The following is a 15,113-nucleotide window of genomic DNA, read 5'->3' on the forward strand; positions in this document are numbered from 1 at the left end:
CCCCCGCCCCTCGTCCAAGGAGGGCCGCCCACGCGACGCCGAGGCCTCACGCGCTTCCACGTCCTCACTGCAACGCCTCGCCCCACCCCCGGATAGCACATCCGGGTCACTGGAGCCTGTCCCGGCCCCGCCCCTTCCGCTCAGATTCTCGCTGTACTTCCGGTCAGCGAGGCCTCGTCCCTCCTCTGGGTTACCGGGTCTCCTGCCCCTGGCCCCTCAGGTCTTCCTGGAGCCGCGCCGGCACCTCCGTGCGTCTCTCCGGAAGCCCGCACTCGCTCCTCGTCGCAGGCTTCGCTGAGGATCGCGAGCCGGTAGGGGCTGGGCCTGCCGCGCGCTTCCGTTGAGGCCGCCGCGCTGCCGGGATGCCGCGGCTGGGGTCGGCGCCGCTCTGGGCGGCCGCCGCGGGCCGTTGGGGTTGCAGGCTGCTTGCTCTACTGCTGCTACTGCCGGCTCCGAGCGGCGGCTCCGAGATCACCTTCGAGCTGCCCGATAATGCCAAGCAGTGCTTCTACGAGGACATCACTCAGGGCACCAAGTGCACCCTGGAGTTCCAGGTACTACGGTCCCCGGCCTCTGTGGTCCGCTAACCCAAGCAAGAGTCGCCTCGGTAGCCTCTGCAGGACCTTTGGCTTTTCTTCTAGGGGCTCAGAGAAAGGACTATTTGTGAACTCCAGAAACGCTTCCTGTGGCTGTTGCATTCTCCGGTGCCACTCATTAAATTGAAGCAGTATTAAATAAATTAAGACATTCTTTTTAAAAAGCTGTTCCTAGGCACAAATGCCCAGTATCAGTTCCCTGCTTTTTAATCCACAACTCCAGTTTAATCGGATTTGACATAACAAAAATGATCTTTTTGGATGCGGGGGTTGGGTTGGATTGGGTTGAGTTTAGGATTTTTGTTTTTGTATAGCACCAGGACTCTTTCCTTACTGCAGAGGTGATTGGAAGCGCTCTTATGTGTTAAGAGGGTTTTTTGCTTTTTTTTTTTTTTAAGACGGTCTGTCAAGAGTATTGTAAAAAGCTGTGATAAGCAAGAGGCCCCTTCTTAGTTTTGGTACAATGTAAAACAGGAATTTTATTCATCAGGAGCCTAAAAAAGTCTACCCGGTTTTTGTTCTATTTTGTTTGTTTTTGTTAATAGGATTATTTAGCATTCCAGCAACTCTTGAGTGCTAGGTCACCTGTAACTGGACCTACAGGGAGATCTAACACCTGGCCTCTTCAGACACATGCATATGTTGTCTCCCAGTCAAACCCATAAACATAATTGAAAATAATAAAAATCATTTTTATTAGAAGTAACAATAGCTTAGACCAGGTTAGCATTAGTGGGGAAGGAGAAAGCGAAAGGTAAAACCAACAAGACTTGAAAATAATTTGTATATGATGAGGAAGAGAAGTCTAAAGATCAAAAAAAAAAAGGAATTAAGGATATATGTGTGTAATAATTCCCAATATATATATAATTACAAAGGAATTATAAACTGATCAGAATATCCTTTATTTAAACTTAATATGCATTTGTTGGGTTTTTATATCTGTAGCTACAATTCTTGGTACTATAAGTTTTAAATTTTTGTTATGTATACAGTATGCCAAATGTTTCAGATATGCTAGTTAATTATCAAGAAAACTGATGAAATAGAGAAGCGTTTTTATTCCTTTTGATTAGTGAAGCAGAATCCAAGACAGATTTACATCCAAACTTAGAAGTAGTAGAATGATAGCTTCAAGATGAACTCCTTTGTTCTACCTCCTTAAGGCCTAGAGAAGACATCGTCTGTAAGTGCGGTGCTAAGGTCACACAGGCAGGATGCTGGCAGGGAAAATTTAGCGGTGTACCTGATCTTTGAGCTGCACGTGGAAGGATAATTGAAGTGTGTTCTGCAATATGGCAGAGGAGGAAAGGGCACTGTAGACAGGTAAGTTTCTGAGAGTTCCAACAGGCCTGACATTAGTGTGAGCTGTCATGCTAAAGTTTAAGCAGGTGACGCTGAAGTAGTAAGAATAGCTTTAGCTGGGCATGGTGGCACACGCCTGTAATCCCAGCACTTGAGAGGCAGAGGCAGGCGGATTTCTGAGTTCCAGGACAGCCAGGGCTACACAGAGAAACCACGTCTCGAAAAAACAACAACAACAACAACAAAAGAATAGCTTTGCTTTGTGAATATGGAAGGTGCCAGTTTTTAGGAGGTGTCTTTGGACCAGTTGGTCTTTTTGTTTGTTTCCTGTCACAGCAAGGTTTGTGCTTTGTCTCTTTGAGCCCCCACAGCCCAATTCTTGCCCTAGAACTCTGCTTAGTTTAGTTACTTATGCCTATGTGACTAGAAGACAACCCAAAAAAACCCTGGTTGCAGTGGTCCAGATCTGAGAGCAAGTACATGTGGCCCAGACTTCAAAAGGGGAGAGCAAAGGCCCAACCTGATCTCCTCAGATCTCTGGATGTGAGATAGCCCTTGGCAATGTTGCTTTGTATTACATTTTCTTGTAATAGTCTAGATGTATAAACATCGAAATTTTAGATCCTGTGATTCTTTGGCAAGCAAATTCTGTTGAAACACATTGAAAACCAGATGTAAAGTGGAGAGAGCGTGTGCAGTGTGAGACTTAGGGATACAGAGTGGTGGCAGTAATGAGCAGGGTGCTCCTGGGCTTAGGGGTGATGTGAGGGAGTGCTGGACTCTGATAGTTATAGTGAGTTTTCAAAAGATTTGAAGTAGATTTTTTTCTTAGCTGAAGGATAAAAATGATAGGACACCCTCCAAAGGAGAAGTTGCAGGTTGTCATTTAATACACTGAGATTTTAGGGAAAATTACTGCTAAATGTGCTATAGTGCCCTGGACAACAGCCCTGCTACCAGGTTGGGAGTCTCCAGTTTAGGAGAGATTAGGTTTGAGAACTTGTAGGCATTTGGGGCAGTAGTATATAATGGATTAGTAATGGAAGACCTAGGAGATCAAGAAAGGGCTGTGATCATATGGGCCAGTGAGGAAAGCATGGTGTTTACATGTGCAAGGCCCTGGACTTAATCTAAAGTGAACATTCACTCACTCATTCATTCATTCATTCATTCATTCATATTTGTACATGTGCATAGTATAGCTCTCCAAGTACAAAATTATGTCTCATGTAGTTATTGAAATGATCTTGTAACAGTTTCATTGGTCATCATCTCAAGTGACAAAAGGTCATATAAATCATAGAAATTGCTTTCAAGTCTGAACGTAGCGTCTTTGTTTTATTGATGTACAATGTCAATACTGTGTTACCAAGATACTTAGAGCCTATACCGTCCACTGTCATAGTAGAGATTGCCAAATCTATTGTCTCTCCCCATCTTCTTTTTAACCTAAGTTCTAGGTTAAGGCCGAGCTGTATCAACCAGCACAGTGGTCTGAACAGTCAATATGATTAAGTTTCCTCTCTCCTATTAGGAGAGAATGTCTTCACTTTTTGTAAAGCTTTGGTTGAACTGAAATCTTTATGTGTGAAATCCAATGGTGAAAATCAAGACCTGTGAAATTGTGATGGGAAGACTTCTGCATATAGCTTTATTGTTGTGTTAGCAGGAAACTAGGTTAACTTTTTATGTGTGTTAGCTATAGTGATCTCTCTGTAAATCTCTTACAGGTGATTACTGGTGGTCACTATGACGTAGATTGTCGATTGGAAGATCCTGATGGTAAAGTGTTATACAAGGAGATGAAGAAACAGTATGATAGTTTCACCTTCACAGCCTCCAAAAATGGGACATACAAATTTTGCTTCAGCAATGAGTTTTCTACTTTCACCCACAAAACAGTGTATTTCGATTTTCAAGTTGGAGAAGACCCACCTTTGTTTCCCAGTGAGAACCGAGTCAGTGCCCTTACCCAGGTAAACAAAACAGCAGAAGAGCTGTTAAAGGAGGAGGGGCACATGATCTAATGCTGCGCATTCACTCCTAGATAGACACTGAATTTTGGTGCTATTCTTGCAAATTAGGCATTTGGCAGAGAACTTGATATTCCTGTGATGAAACCTGGTGTTAAAAGAGGTTATTAGCCTCCTCTATGTATAAAGAAAGGATGAAATGTCATAAGTTGGAAGTCACAGCTAGCTTTTCATTGCTGTGACAGAGACCTAAAGATGATCAACTTAGCAAGAGGAAAGGTTTACTTTGGTTAGTGTTTGCAGAGATTGCAGGCTCTGTCAGTTAACCTTTGGAGTAGAACAGCCAGGACCAAGAATGTTCATTAAAGCAGGGTTGCTCATCTTCACACCAGCAAAGAGAGAAGGGCCAGGGCCCTGGTCTACCCTTCAAGGCCATGCCCTCGTGATGGAGTCCCCCTATGCACACATAGCCTGTAGCTGGACATTTTGGCTATTTTATTGGGTTCTTATATCTACCACCCTTCCAAACCTTATTCTGCCCTAATCCCTTCTAACCCCCTGACTTAGAAAAAGAAGGTTGGAGGGGAAAGGGGGTACAGACATATTTAGACTATTTTCTGCTGATAAGGGATGTCGAGTTCCTTGGAGTGGGTCTAATCTTAGTAGTCAGCAATCCAGCAAACAGCAATGACAAAAGCAGCAGCCACTCCAGGCCCCTCTTAGGGCTCGTGTTTGTACCCTCCTGAGAGTCTCCAGAATTCCAAACCTAAACCAACTGCAGGTGGCAAAAATCACACCCCTCCTAGAGTACCAGACAGTCATTGGCTGTGGACAAACTGAAGCAGCCCCATATCCCACACCTTGGACTAAAAAACATATTCACACATATAACTGGATTTTTGAAGAAACCAAAATTCTTACTACATTTCCCCCCTTTTAGTCTGAAAAATGGCTTTTTCCTCTAACATCAGTCAACTATATACAATAAAAACAATTATGAGAACTATCAGGTAATGATTATATTTACATTGTCTAGTTCTTTTGTATTTGACAACTGTGGAGAAAGTACTCCACTGTCTATCTTATCTTGGCGAGTCAAGTTCTGTACCTAAATCACTTTCTTATAACTTGCATTTATCAACTTTAAAACATCTTTTCAGATCTTAAAACATTTTCTTAGGTCCTAAACAACTTAAGTTTTTGTCTTTAATCTCTAATCAGGAAAATTGTTAATAGAATAGTTAACTAGTCTTCCACCCCATTAGAGACCTGAAAAGGATAATTACCTGAGTAAACAGGAAGTTCAGAGCGACTGTACTAAAAACTAGAGAAATGACGGACTGCTGGCTACCTGGTCAGTCATCCAAGGTTCCTCTCTATTGGTGGGATGTCTAATCTTCAGCCAACAGGCCTAGACTATCTGACAGACTTAACTGTGAAGCAGGAATTTGGAAAGACTGTCTTTCCTTGTCTCTGCAAAGTTGTGCAGTTGACTTTCCATTGTCCTGCTTGTCCACAGCATGCTGTCAGCAGTCAAGGTAAGGGCGGTTTTTTTACCCAGTGGCCATCTTTGCCGCAACTGAAGCAAACTCCATATAAAAGTTCTGCGGTGCCCATTGTCTTCTTTGAAGTAGATTGGAGTGTTGCCAGGAGCTGCTATGTTTCTGTCAAAAAAGCCTTTATTATTAAAACACCTTAAGTGCCATATTGTGCAGATCTCTGACGTGTGTGAGAGCCACGTATCTGTTTAAAGTACATCTAAGTAGAAACCTGTTGCTTCTTTCTGGCCATTCACTGTCTGCTTGACGCTGCAAACATGCAAGAGGCTAAATAAAGTTTATTTCTCCTGTAATTAACCAAGCTAATATCTGACAAGACTACAAGTGAGACTATTTATAGGTGACTGTCTACTGACTTGCATTTCTTAATTATCCTTAACAGTTACATTAGTAGTTTTCAAGGACTCAGACTTTACATCAATTTTTAAATGATTTGCATACGTACAATATCTTAACCAAGGGTTGAAACAATATATTGTAGCAAATATAACCTTATATTTCTATTAGTATACAATACGAGTAAAAAATATTTAAGACTTGTTATTATTTTCTTAGTTTAAGAGGAGATACAATAATAGTCACCTAAAGGTTCTATCTCCTCCCATCAGTGCCATAGGCTAGTGGCCAGAGCTTCAGCATGGAGCCTACTGGGACAGTGTGGATTCACACCAGAGAGCCACTAAGATAAGCAGCTATAAAGAGTAGAAAGGCTAAGCAGCTGTGTCACTTTTAGCTGTGAAGGAGTGTTGTTGCGGTGTCCTAGGATGGCTTTAAATAGGGAGGAGAGACAACTTCGCAATTAAGAGCACTTGCTGCTCCTAGAGGACCTAAGGCTGGTTCCCAGCACCAGGTGATGGCTCGCAGCCATCTGCCTCTAGGTCCCCAAGAGCAGATGCTCGCTCTCTCCTGGCCTTGGGTCTTTAAAATCTTTTTAAAAAATAAGCTTTGTTCTATATCATTAGGAAAATAGAAATAAAGATGAAGCAAGATCAGCCATGCATTAATAAGTTTTGATATGGGGCTCACTGTTTTGTTCTTTGAATGTATATGAAAATTTCACTTTAAGGGTTTAAAAATAAACCCCCATCTCAAAAATGATAGGAATAAGGAATAAATTTAACTTAATTTCAGTAATTTTCTGTAGTACAACAGTTGTTAACTCAATGCTCCTTGACATAATCTGAGTGGTTCTTACTCACGAATTGCTATCTTGCCTCTCAGAAGGTCTTCTATAGTCCAAGCTAGCCTGTAACTCACCATGTAGTCCAGATTGATCTTCTTGAGCTTGGATCCTCTTGCCAAAACTTCCCCAGCACTCAGATTACACTCATGCACACCTGGCTGTACAATTCCAATAAACAGGTGATTTCCTAGTGTCTGTATGCTTTAATTACAATTAAGTATACTTGTCTTTCCTACATGATTTGTGAAATAAATCAGTAAGGAATCATGTATTTTATCACCAGGGATTGGTTTTCAACAGTAGAATATCAAACCCTGCTATATTTTTAAAAAAAGTATAATCATTTTAAGTCAGATTTAACAATGATACAAAGAAGTAAAATGTTAACAACATGGAATCTCATAAGCCAGTTAGCAATAATACTGAAACGTGAATGTCCTGGGAACATACGTATTGGTTTAGTTACTGGCACAACAGAGATTAGTGAAGAGATAACTTTAGAAAGTTATTGAAATCAATGAAAATTGTATCATTATTAACTAAAAGTTCTATGGCAGATTATTTTCCCCCATAAAATTAAGCAGTGCTGAATAGGGGCTGGCTGCAGGTAAGGTCGGTCATTGTGATGCTAGAGAGATGGTTTAGCACTTAAGAGCACTTCTGAAGACCCAGGTTTGCTTCCCAGGACCCATGTACTGGCTTACAGCTCTGTCACTTCAGTTCCAGGGGATCCAGTACATGTATGCACACGCAAACCACTCATGCGTGTATACATACATAAAAAAGTCGAAGGATAAAGGACATTCTCTTACACTTTCAGATTAAGAAATCAGCTAAAGATTTTGCTAATATTTTTGCCCTTTTTTGTAAGTTTCAGAAAGCTTTGCTGCGCTGGGTTAGGGTCTTGTGATGTTTTTGGCTTAGTTTTTGCGGTGTGTTGGCTTTGACCTGTGCTCCAATTATTGGTGAACTTACTGCTGTTGTATTCCTTTATTTCATAAAAGTTTTATTAGTAGTTACACTAACTAGTAAGAATGTTCCCTTTTGTTAGGTTTGTGACCTGTCTCCCACCTTAGTGCCATAACTAAATGCCAGTGTGGCACCCTGGTTCGGGAAACACATGGACCTGTGTCAGTAGTTGTCCCAGGACACTGAGTAGAAGAGCTTCACTGCCAGGGTGGCTGGCAGGAGTGACAGTGAATGCCAGCTCTCCCCAGCAGCGGGCAGAAGAATGTGCTAGCTGCAGACTGTGGACAGTGTTAAACTAACTGGAAGTACTTGTTTTTAGATGGAATCCGCCTGTGTTTCCATTCACGAAGCTCTCAAGTCCGTCATTGACTATCAGACACATTTCCGGCTACGGGAAGCTCAAGGCCGAAGCAGAGCAGAGGATCTGAATACAAGAGTGGCCTATTGGTCGGTGGGAGAAGCCCTCATCCTGCTGGTGGTTAGCATAGGGCAGGTGTTTCTTCTGAAGAGTTTTTTCTCAGATAAAAGAACCACCACAACTCGAGTTGGATCATAACTGCACTTTGAGATGCACCATTGCCACCGTAATATTACTGTCCTCAGTTTTAGGTACTGAAGAACTTAACATTGACAACATTCTAAAACCCTATTCATACTTGTTGGGAAAGATGTACAGTGCATATCCCCATGGGAGAGGACACCTTTTTTATTTGTAAAGGTGGAAAATTTTGGACCTTAATGCAGCTATTCATATGAAATATCTAACACCAATGATCTACTTTTTCTTGGTTTATATCTACTCTTCATACACTAAACTTTGGTATTCTGATTCCTTTTAACCATTTAAAAGTACTTTTCTTAATAGGTAGTTGATACTTTAAAAAAAATCTTAGATTTATTGTTTGTGGGTATTACAGAGGAAGAAAACTGCCTTTTAATTGTTTATAGTGAATAAAGTTATGTTTTTAAGAAAACCAAATGTGATTAACTGTAGCCAAGCCCTATTCTGCACTGCTTAATTTTACGGGGGAAAATAATCTACTATAGAACTTTTAGTTAATAGTGATGCAATTTTCATTGCTATATCATGATATAATTTATTTCTTGCTAGTTTGAAAACTGTACAGGTTTTTTTTCCCCATTCTATGATTTCTAACTAGCTATGTTATCTGTTTAGAAGTGTTACCACCCCATAGAAAATAGCATAATAGACTTAAAAATCAGATTGTTGTAACTGTTAGGATAAAGAATAATATGAGACACTATGGTATGGTAAATGAAGTAGAAACATTTCTAGTGAATTGTCTGTCATTGCATTCCCAGGGCTTTTATAAAGAAGAGAAGACCTGAGTCTTAGAGCATTCTGGTGCACTAGTTCTTGGTCACGTCATTCCCAGAGTAGGTCAGCAGTTGTGAGCTCACTTAAGTGCCATTTGTCTTATCCTCATGGTGTGATGCACTGAGAGTTCATTTTTATCTCCCCATTTTGTCTTCTTTCTGCAGTCTAATTAGCAGTTCTACAATCAAACATTTAGAATGCTATGAATGTTTCCTATTTAAAGATATTTAGAATTGGTTTGTACTGTTTGTGTCTTGTACCTTGTGTGGATTAAACTGATTGAAATGAGATTTTGATCCAAGTATTCAGAATAGAATTCATAATGATGGGAAATTGTATAGGTAAGAAGGCTTTTCTGCTTTTTTAAAAATTAAAAAACACAGCAGTTGCTTTTCAGCCATGCCTCTCTTCATTACAGGCAATGAGAACTGAATGAGTCTCCTGTTGTAGAGACGTTAGCATATGACACCATAGGATAATGACTGCCTAGCAGCTCTAGTCACTTAACCAATACTGACTAGAAGTTAACTAAGCCATCTTAGAATGTGCCCGGGCCTGCGCACACACTTCTGCATGCAAGAGCAAAACGAATTCAAGTTTTCTTGCGTACTCATTTCAGATGTCACAGAGTAGGAGTAAACACGCTTCCAACCTCTTAAAGACCAGATCACTACTCCTTAGACATTTACAAACAGATTAAGAAGAGAAGTTTAAGATTTTGCAGGTTTATCCATTTGAGTTCTTGTACTGAAGCCCTACGGCTTTTTAAATGTTCCATTTACTTAGTCGTGAATGTTTTAAGCACCAATGTTAATGTAATTGCTAAGCACGGGAGTATGTAAAATTCCATGTCTGCTTGCTAGTAGACTCTGGATGCTTACACTGTAATTAAATGGAGTCAGGTATAGATTTTGCCAGGTTTGGCATATATGATGCCCGCATTTAATCTGTGCCTCTCAAAACGTCCTGATAGTAAACTATTACTATAAATCATTTTTTTGTGAGACTGTTGAGTCAAACTTGAAATCACCAGTTACCCAGTGTCAGAAATAGTATGAATTTAGTTTCATCTCAGTAGCTGGCTAAATTTTGACAGGTATCTGTTCAACTGGTATGATTATATAAGGAAATAGATACCCACACATAAATGCCATGTAATGTTTTTCTTCCTTCTATGATATAATTGAAAGTTGGTCTTTTTTCTGTAATTCTTACATAAGTTGTTGCAGGAGTTTAAATTTCCCAAATATTTTTGGTTGGTCATATGACTCAATACATATTTGAATATCATAATTGTATATATTTTTAAAGTAGAATAAATAATGGAAAGCAACTTGATACATGAGTTTATACTAAAATTTCAACTGGGTAAAGGTATGTTTTACAATATTGCTTTGCTAATAATCTAAACATTCTTTTATCTATTTAAAAACATAGTTTGTGGCTTACAGCTTTTCCTCTGAGCTCAATAATCACCTTTGAAAATACAGTGGATGAAAAGCAATTTATTGAAAGGTTTCATTTATATCTCTGAACTATCCATTTTTTGTTTCAATTTCTAAATGTTAAATTTATGTTTAAATAGAATAAAGGTAACTGTGACTTTTCTTTTCAAAAATTAGACAAGTTAATATATAAATAATTCAAAGGATTTTTGTTTACTTTGAAAAAGAATTTTCTCTGAATTAAAGATGGTTCCACAGGATTGCACCAATCAGTTCCATGTAAAATAAAAAGGAAAAAAATCAGCAAACTGACTTCACTTGTTTCTATCAGGATTTAATTCTTTCTTAAACTCCTTAAAAAAAAACATAGCTCATCCTACTGTTTTAGAGTGGTCAGTGTTAACGTGTTATAGTTTCGGGGCGTGAGGGGGAGTCAGTGTTTCAAGGGTGCAAAGTGTATAGAAGCAAGCCAGGTGTGGTAGTGCACCCTTTAATTCCAGCGCTGGGAGGCAGAGGCAGGCAGAGCTCTATGAGGCCAGTTTGGTTTACAAAGTAGGTTCCAGGACAGCCAGAGAGCTACACAGAGAAATGCGGTCTCAAAGAAAGAAGATGGAAGAAAGGAAGGAAAAAAGAGACAGAAAAGGCACAGCTCAGTACTGTGTTGTAATAATAGTGTTTATTTTCCAGTTCATAACGATGTGTGAGGAGGAATTCACCAAAACAGAGTACTGTCTCATTTCCTGTCCTTACTGTTTTTAATGAAAATGTTCATGGAAGACAGTTATACCATTAGTTACTCCAAAAGATTCTTAGTCGATTTAGGTTGTTTAAAATTTAGTGGTGTTGACTGGACTCCAGCCCTTCATAGAGCAGTCAGAAGAGACAGCCTAATTTCTGGGCAGAACTCTTCAAAAAGGGAAAAATAGCCTGTACAGACTGGCATTTCCTGAATGCTTACACTGGGCAGGAGTGTGCTGTGTGTTCTGTGTTGACCGCAAGTGTCCTCTAGGATCCTATGAACTAGGAGTTTTATTTCTATTTTTAGGCAAGGCATAGTATAATTTGAATAAAAATGCCCCCCCTTGGGGAATGGTACCGTTAGGAGGTGTGCCCTTGTTGGAGTAGGCATGGCCTTGGAAGAAATGTGTCATTTTTAGGTCTCATGCTTAAGCCACACTTTCTCTTTCCGCTGTGTGCTGATTTGAAAGAAGAGCTCTCAGCTCCTCCTCCAGCACCATTTCTACCTGTGCGTTGCCGTGCTCCCCACCATGATGATAGTAAACTAAATCCTGAAACTAAGCCAGCCCCAATTAAATGTTTTCCTTTTTAATAGTTGCTGTGATTGTCTTTTGTTGTTGTTTGTTTTTTCAAGACAGGTTTTTTCAAGACCAGGCTGGCCTCCTACTCAAGACATCCGCCTACCTCTGCCTCCCATGTGCTAGGATTAAAGGCGTGCGCCATCACTGCATGGCTTTTTTTTTTTTTTTAAGTGTATTTGAGTACACTGTGGCTGTCTTCAGACACATGAGAAAAAGGCATTGGATTCAATTACAGGTGGCGCCGTGCACGAGGGGGGGGGGCCCCCGCCGTGCACGGGGGTGGGGGGGGGTGGGGGTGGCGCACGCCTGTAATCCCAGCACTCTGGGAGGCAGAGGCAGGGGAATATCTAAGTTCAAGGCCAGCCTGGTCTACAGAGGGAGTTCCAGGACAGCCAGGGCTACACAGAGAAACCCTGTCTGGAAAAAACCAAATCCATAAAACCAAAAACCAAAAAAATCAATTACAAATGGCTGTGAGCCACCTGTAGTTCCTGGGAATTGAACTCAGGACCTCTGGAAAAGCAGTAAGTGCTTTTAACCGCTGAGCCATGTCTTCAGCCTATTGTAGTCTTTTCAGAGCAATAGAAACCCTAATTAAGGCACTCAGAAGCTAGGAAATGAGCACAGTGATTAGACTTTGTCTCAGGGACAATGGGACCCTGGGAGGGCAGACTCCAAAGTTTTGATGTTAAGTATAGAAACAGTGATTTGGCTTTGGAATCCTTGGGTTAAGTCAAGATTATGTGACCTTACATAAGTGATTTCATTAAGTACTGATTGCATCAGTATTTCTCTTTATCCCTGACCAAAGCAGTAATATTTAATGTTGCCACACACCTTTAATCTCAGGCAGAGGCAGGTAGATCTTTTAGTTTGAGGCCAGCCTGGTCTTTGTTGTGAGTTTCAGGATAGCCAGAGATACCTTAGAAAGACCCTGTCTCAGCACATATTATTTATTTATAAAATGCCTCATATATAATTACTGTATGTCTTTTTATCCACCCCATTTCTGGTCTCTTGGTTTTCTGTTTCTAAAGTTTTTATTGTGGCATGAATAGAATCTGACTCTCATACAGTATGAGACAGATAAGAAAGTGCATGAATATCTGTCATCAACATAATTACCTGCTAAAAGTTTGAAAAGTTAAGATGGTCTGACCTCCAAGAACAGAACTTTCAAGGCAGTGAACTCAGAGAGATGAACAGAGTGTACACAGGGCAACATATTTTAAGTTCCGCTGAAAATAGAAGCAATGTTTGATCTCATGGGTGACTTTATTTTGGACTTTACAAGTTTGGGAAGAAAATACAGATATGTATTTTCCCTGAGTGAGTATGCAAAAAGATCTCATGGTTTAATTTGCATTTTTCTGATGAGTAATGATACCAAGCTTCTCTTCCGCTGTTAGCCTTTTCTGTGGGGGTTGGGGTTCATTTGATTGGAGAGAAGGAAAGAAGATTGCCCATTTTTAATTGAATTATTAGGGGGTGCCATTTTCAGGTGACTGCTTTGCAGATATTCCTAATTACAGGCCGACTTTTCCTCTTTACTGTGTCACTGCCTGTGAAGAAACAGTCTGATTTCCTTTCCTTATTTTTATTTTGGCTGCCTGAACTCGTGTGCGCTCAGTGCCTGTTAAGAAAGAAATCATTCAGCAACCTTGGTTTCAAACTAAATAAACTGAGGGAGGGAAGATTACATATAAAGCAGAAATGAATTAACTAGAACACCAAAAGCTGTAAAATCTATCAGTAAAATTAAAAGATGGTTTTAGTGGAAAAAAATGTTGACAAATTTTCAGGCAGGTCAAGTCAGGAAGAAACATAAAGCAGATATATATTACCAGTAGCAGAAAGGGAAGTCATGTGACTTGTACTACACTTCTACTGCGAATAGTAAAGCTATTGATGAATTAATAAGAATGTAAAACTACCTTATGGCAGTAAGTTAATATAAAGGAAATAGAACTTAATTTCTAATTATCTGTACTTTTTCAGAGATGTTAATAAGTCCTAATTTAACTCCATGGTAGTAAAATAACTGAATTATTTCACTTTCTCAAAGATGATGTTATGGCCAGAAAAGAGTCCATTTTGGTAAATTTATTGCCTGTGGTGGTAGTTAAACAGAATGTTTTATAAATAACCAGATCAAACTGGCTGGGAGTAGTCACATTCACCATTCCTGCTGAATTTTTACTTTTTTGTTTTTTTGGATTTGGGGTTTTTTTTTTGTTTTTTGTTTTTTTTTTTTGTTTTTTTTGAGACAGGGTTTCTCTGTGTAGCCCTGGCTATCCTGGAACTCACTCTGTAGACCAGGCTGGCCTCGAACTAAGAAATCTGCCTGCCTCTGCCTCCCAGAGTGATGGGATTACAGGCGTGTGCCACCACCGCCCAGCACTTTTTTTTTTTAATTGAAGAAAAAGTATTCAGAGTGCCTTCTGTAGTAATTGTGACTTACCTATTCCTCTTTGCAGTCTATCAAGTTTTGCTTCATTTACTTTGAAGCTCTGTTATTCCATGAGCAGGTTTAGGGCTGTTGACTGACTCCTTTATTACGTCATACCCTTTATCTGTGGTACTAACAAAGTCAATCCAGTGTTGTCTGACTAGTCTTAGCATGGTATATAAAAAACCTTTATTGAATTTTAACCAGTTGGTGTATTCCAAGTATGTTTTACATTTATTTAACTTTTTTAACTAATAATAAAAGTTACATTTATGGTATCCATATCTTGTTTCCAAAGCCAATTTTGTTTGGAAGCTATTTAAAAAGTTTTTCTTCTAGCCGGGCGGTGGTGGCGCACGCCTGTAATCCTAGCACTCTGGGAGGCAGAGGCAGGCGGATTTCTGAGTTCGAGACCAGCCTGGTCTACAGAGTGAGTTCCAGGACAGCCAGGGCTACACAGAGAAACCCTGTCTCAAAAAAATAAAAAAGTTTTTCTTCTGTTTCACTGTAGTTACAATTTCAGTATTGATTCCTTTGTGAAGGTCTAGGCTCTGCGTGCTGTCACTCTCTGTTGTTGTCTGAATCTCTCCCCTGAATACAGTCCTAGGCCTCATACACAGCGTGCTTGTCTCCTTCGCCCTCCTGATTTTATTCTCTGAATTTGATCCTTGATTTGGTTGTTAATGCTTACACTGTTTTTATTTGATTCATCCACCCCTCCCTCTCATGCGTGTGTGTGTGTGTGTGTGTGTGTGTGTGTGTGTGTGTGTGTGTGTATATGTGTGTGTGTGTGTGTGTGTTATAAATGTTCCTGGTAGCCGGGCGGTGGTGACACATGCCTGTAATCCCAGCACTCTGGGAGGCAGAGGCAGGCGAATTTCTGAGATCGAGGCCAGCCTGGTCTACAAGAGTGAGTTCCAGGACAGCCGGGGCTATACAGAGAAACCCTATCTCAAAGACAAAAAAAAAAAAAAAT

The 15,113-nt window shown here is 40.2% G+C and overlaps 1 protein-coding gene across 1 annotated transcript; it reads left to right on the forward strand.

Annotated features, from left to right (window-relative positions):
• The first annotated feature begins 132 nt into the window (after positions 1–132).
• Positions 133–11,701, forward strand: Tmed7 (transmembrane p24 trafficking protein 7). The gene is made up of 3 exons (XM_052156091.1): positions 133–554; positions 3,632–3,877; positions 7,905–11,701. Exons 1-3 carry the CDS (start codon positions 363–365, stop codon positions 8,139–8,141), a joined length of 675 nt encoding a protein of 224 aa, XP_052012051.1. The 5' UTR covers positions 133–362; the 3' UTR covers positions 8,142–11,701.
• Positions 11,702–15,113: the final 3,412 nt, after the last annotated feature.

The sequence above is a fragment of the Apodemus sylvaticus genome, chromosome 13 (assembly GCF_947179515.1).
Source record: "Apodemus sylvaticus chromosome 13, mApoSyl1.1, whole genome shotgun sequence".
In the NCBI taxonomy this organism is placed as follows: domain Eukaryota; kingdom Metazoa; phylum Chordata; class Mammalia; order Rodentia; family Muridae; genus Apodemus; species Apodemus sylvaticus.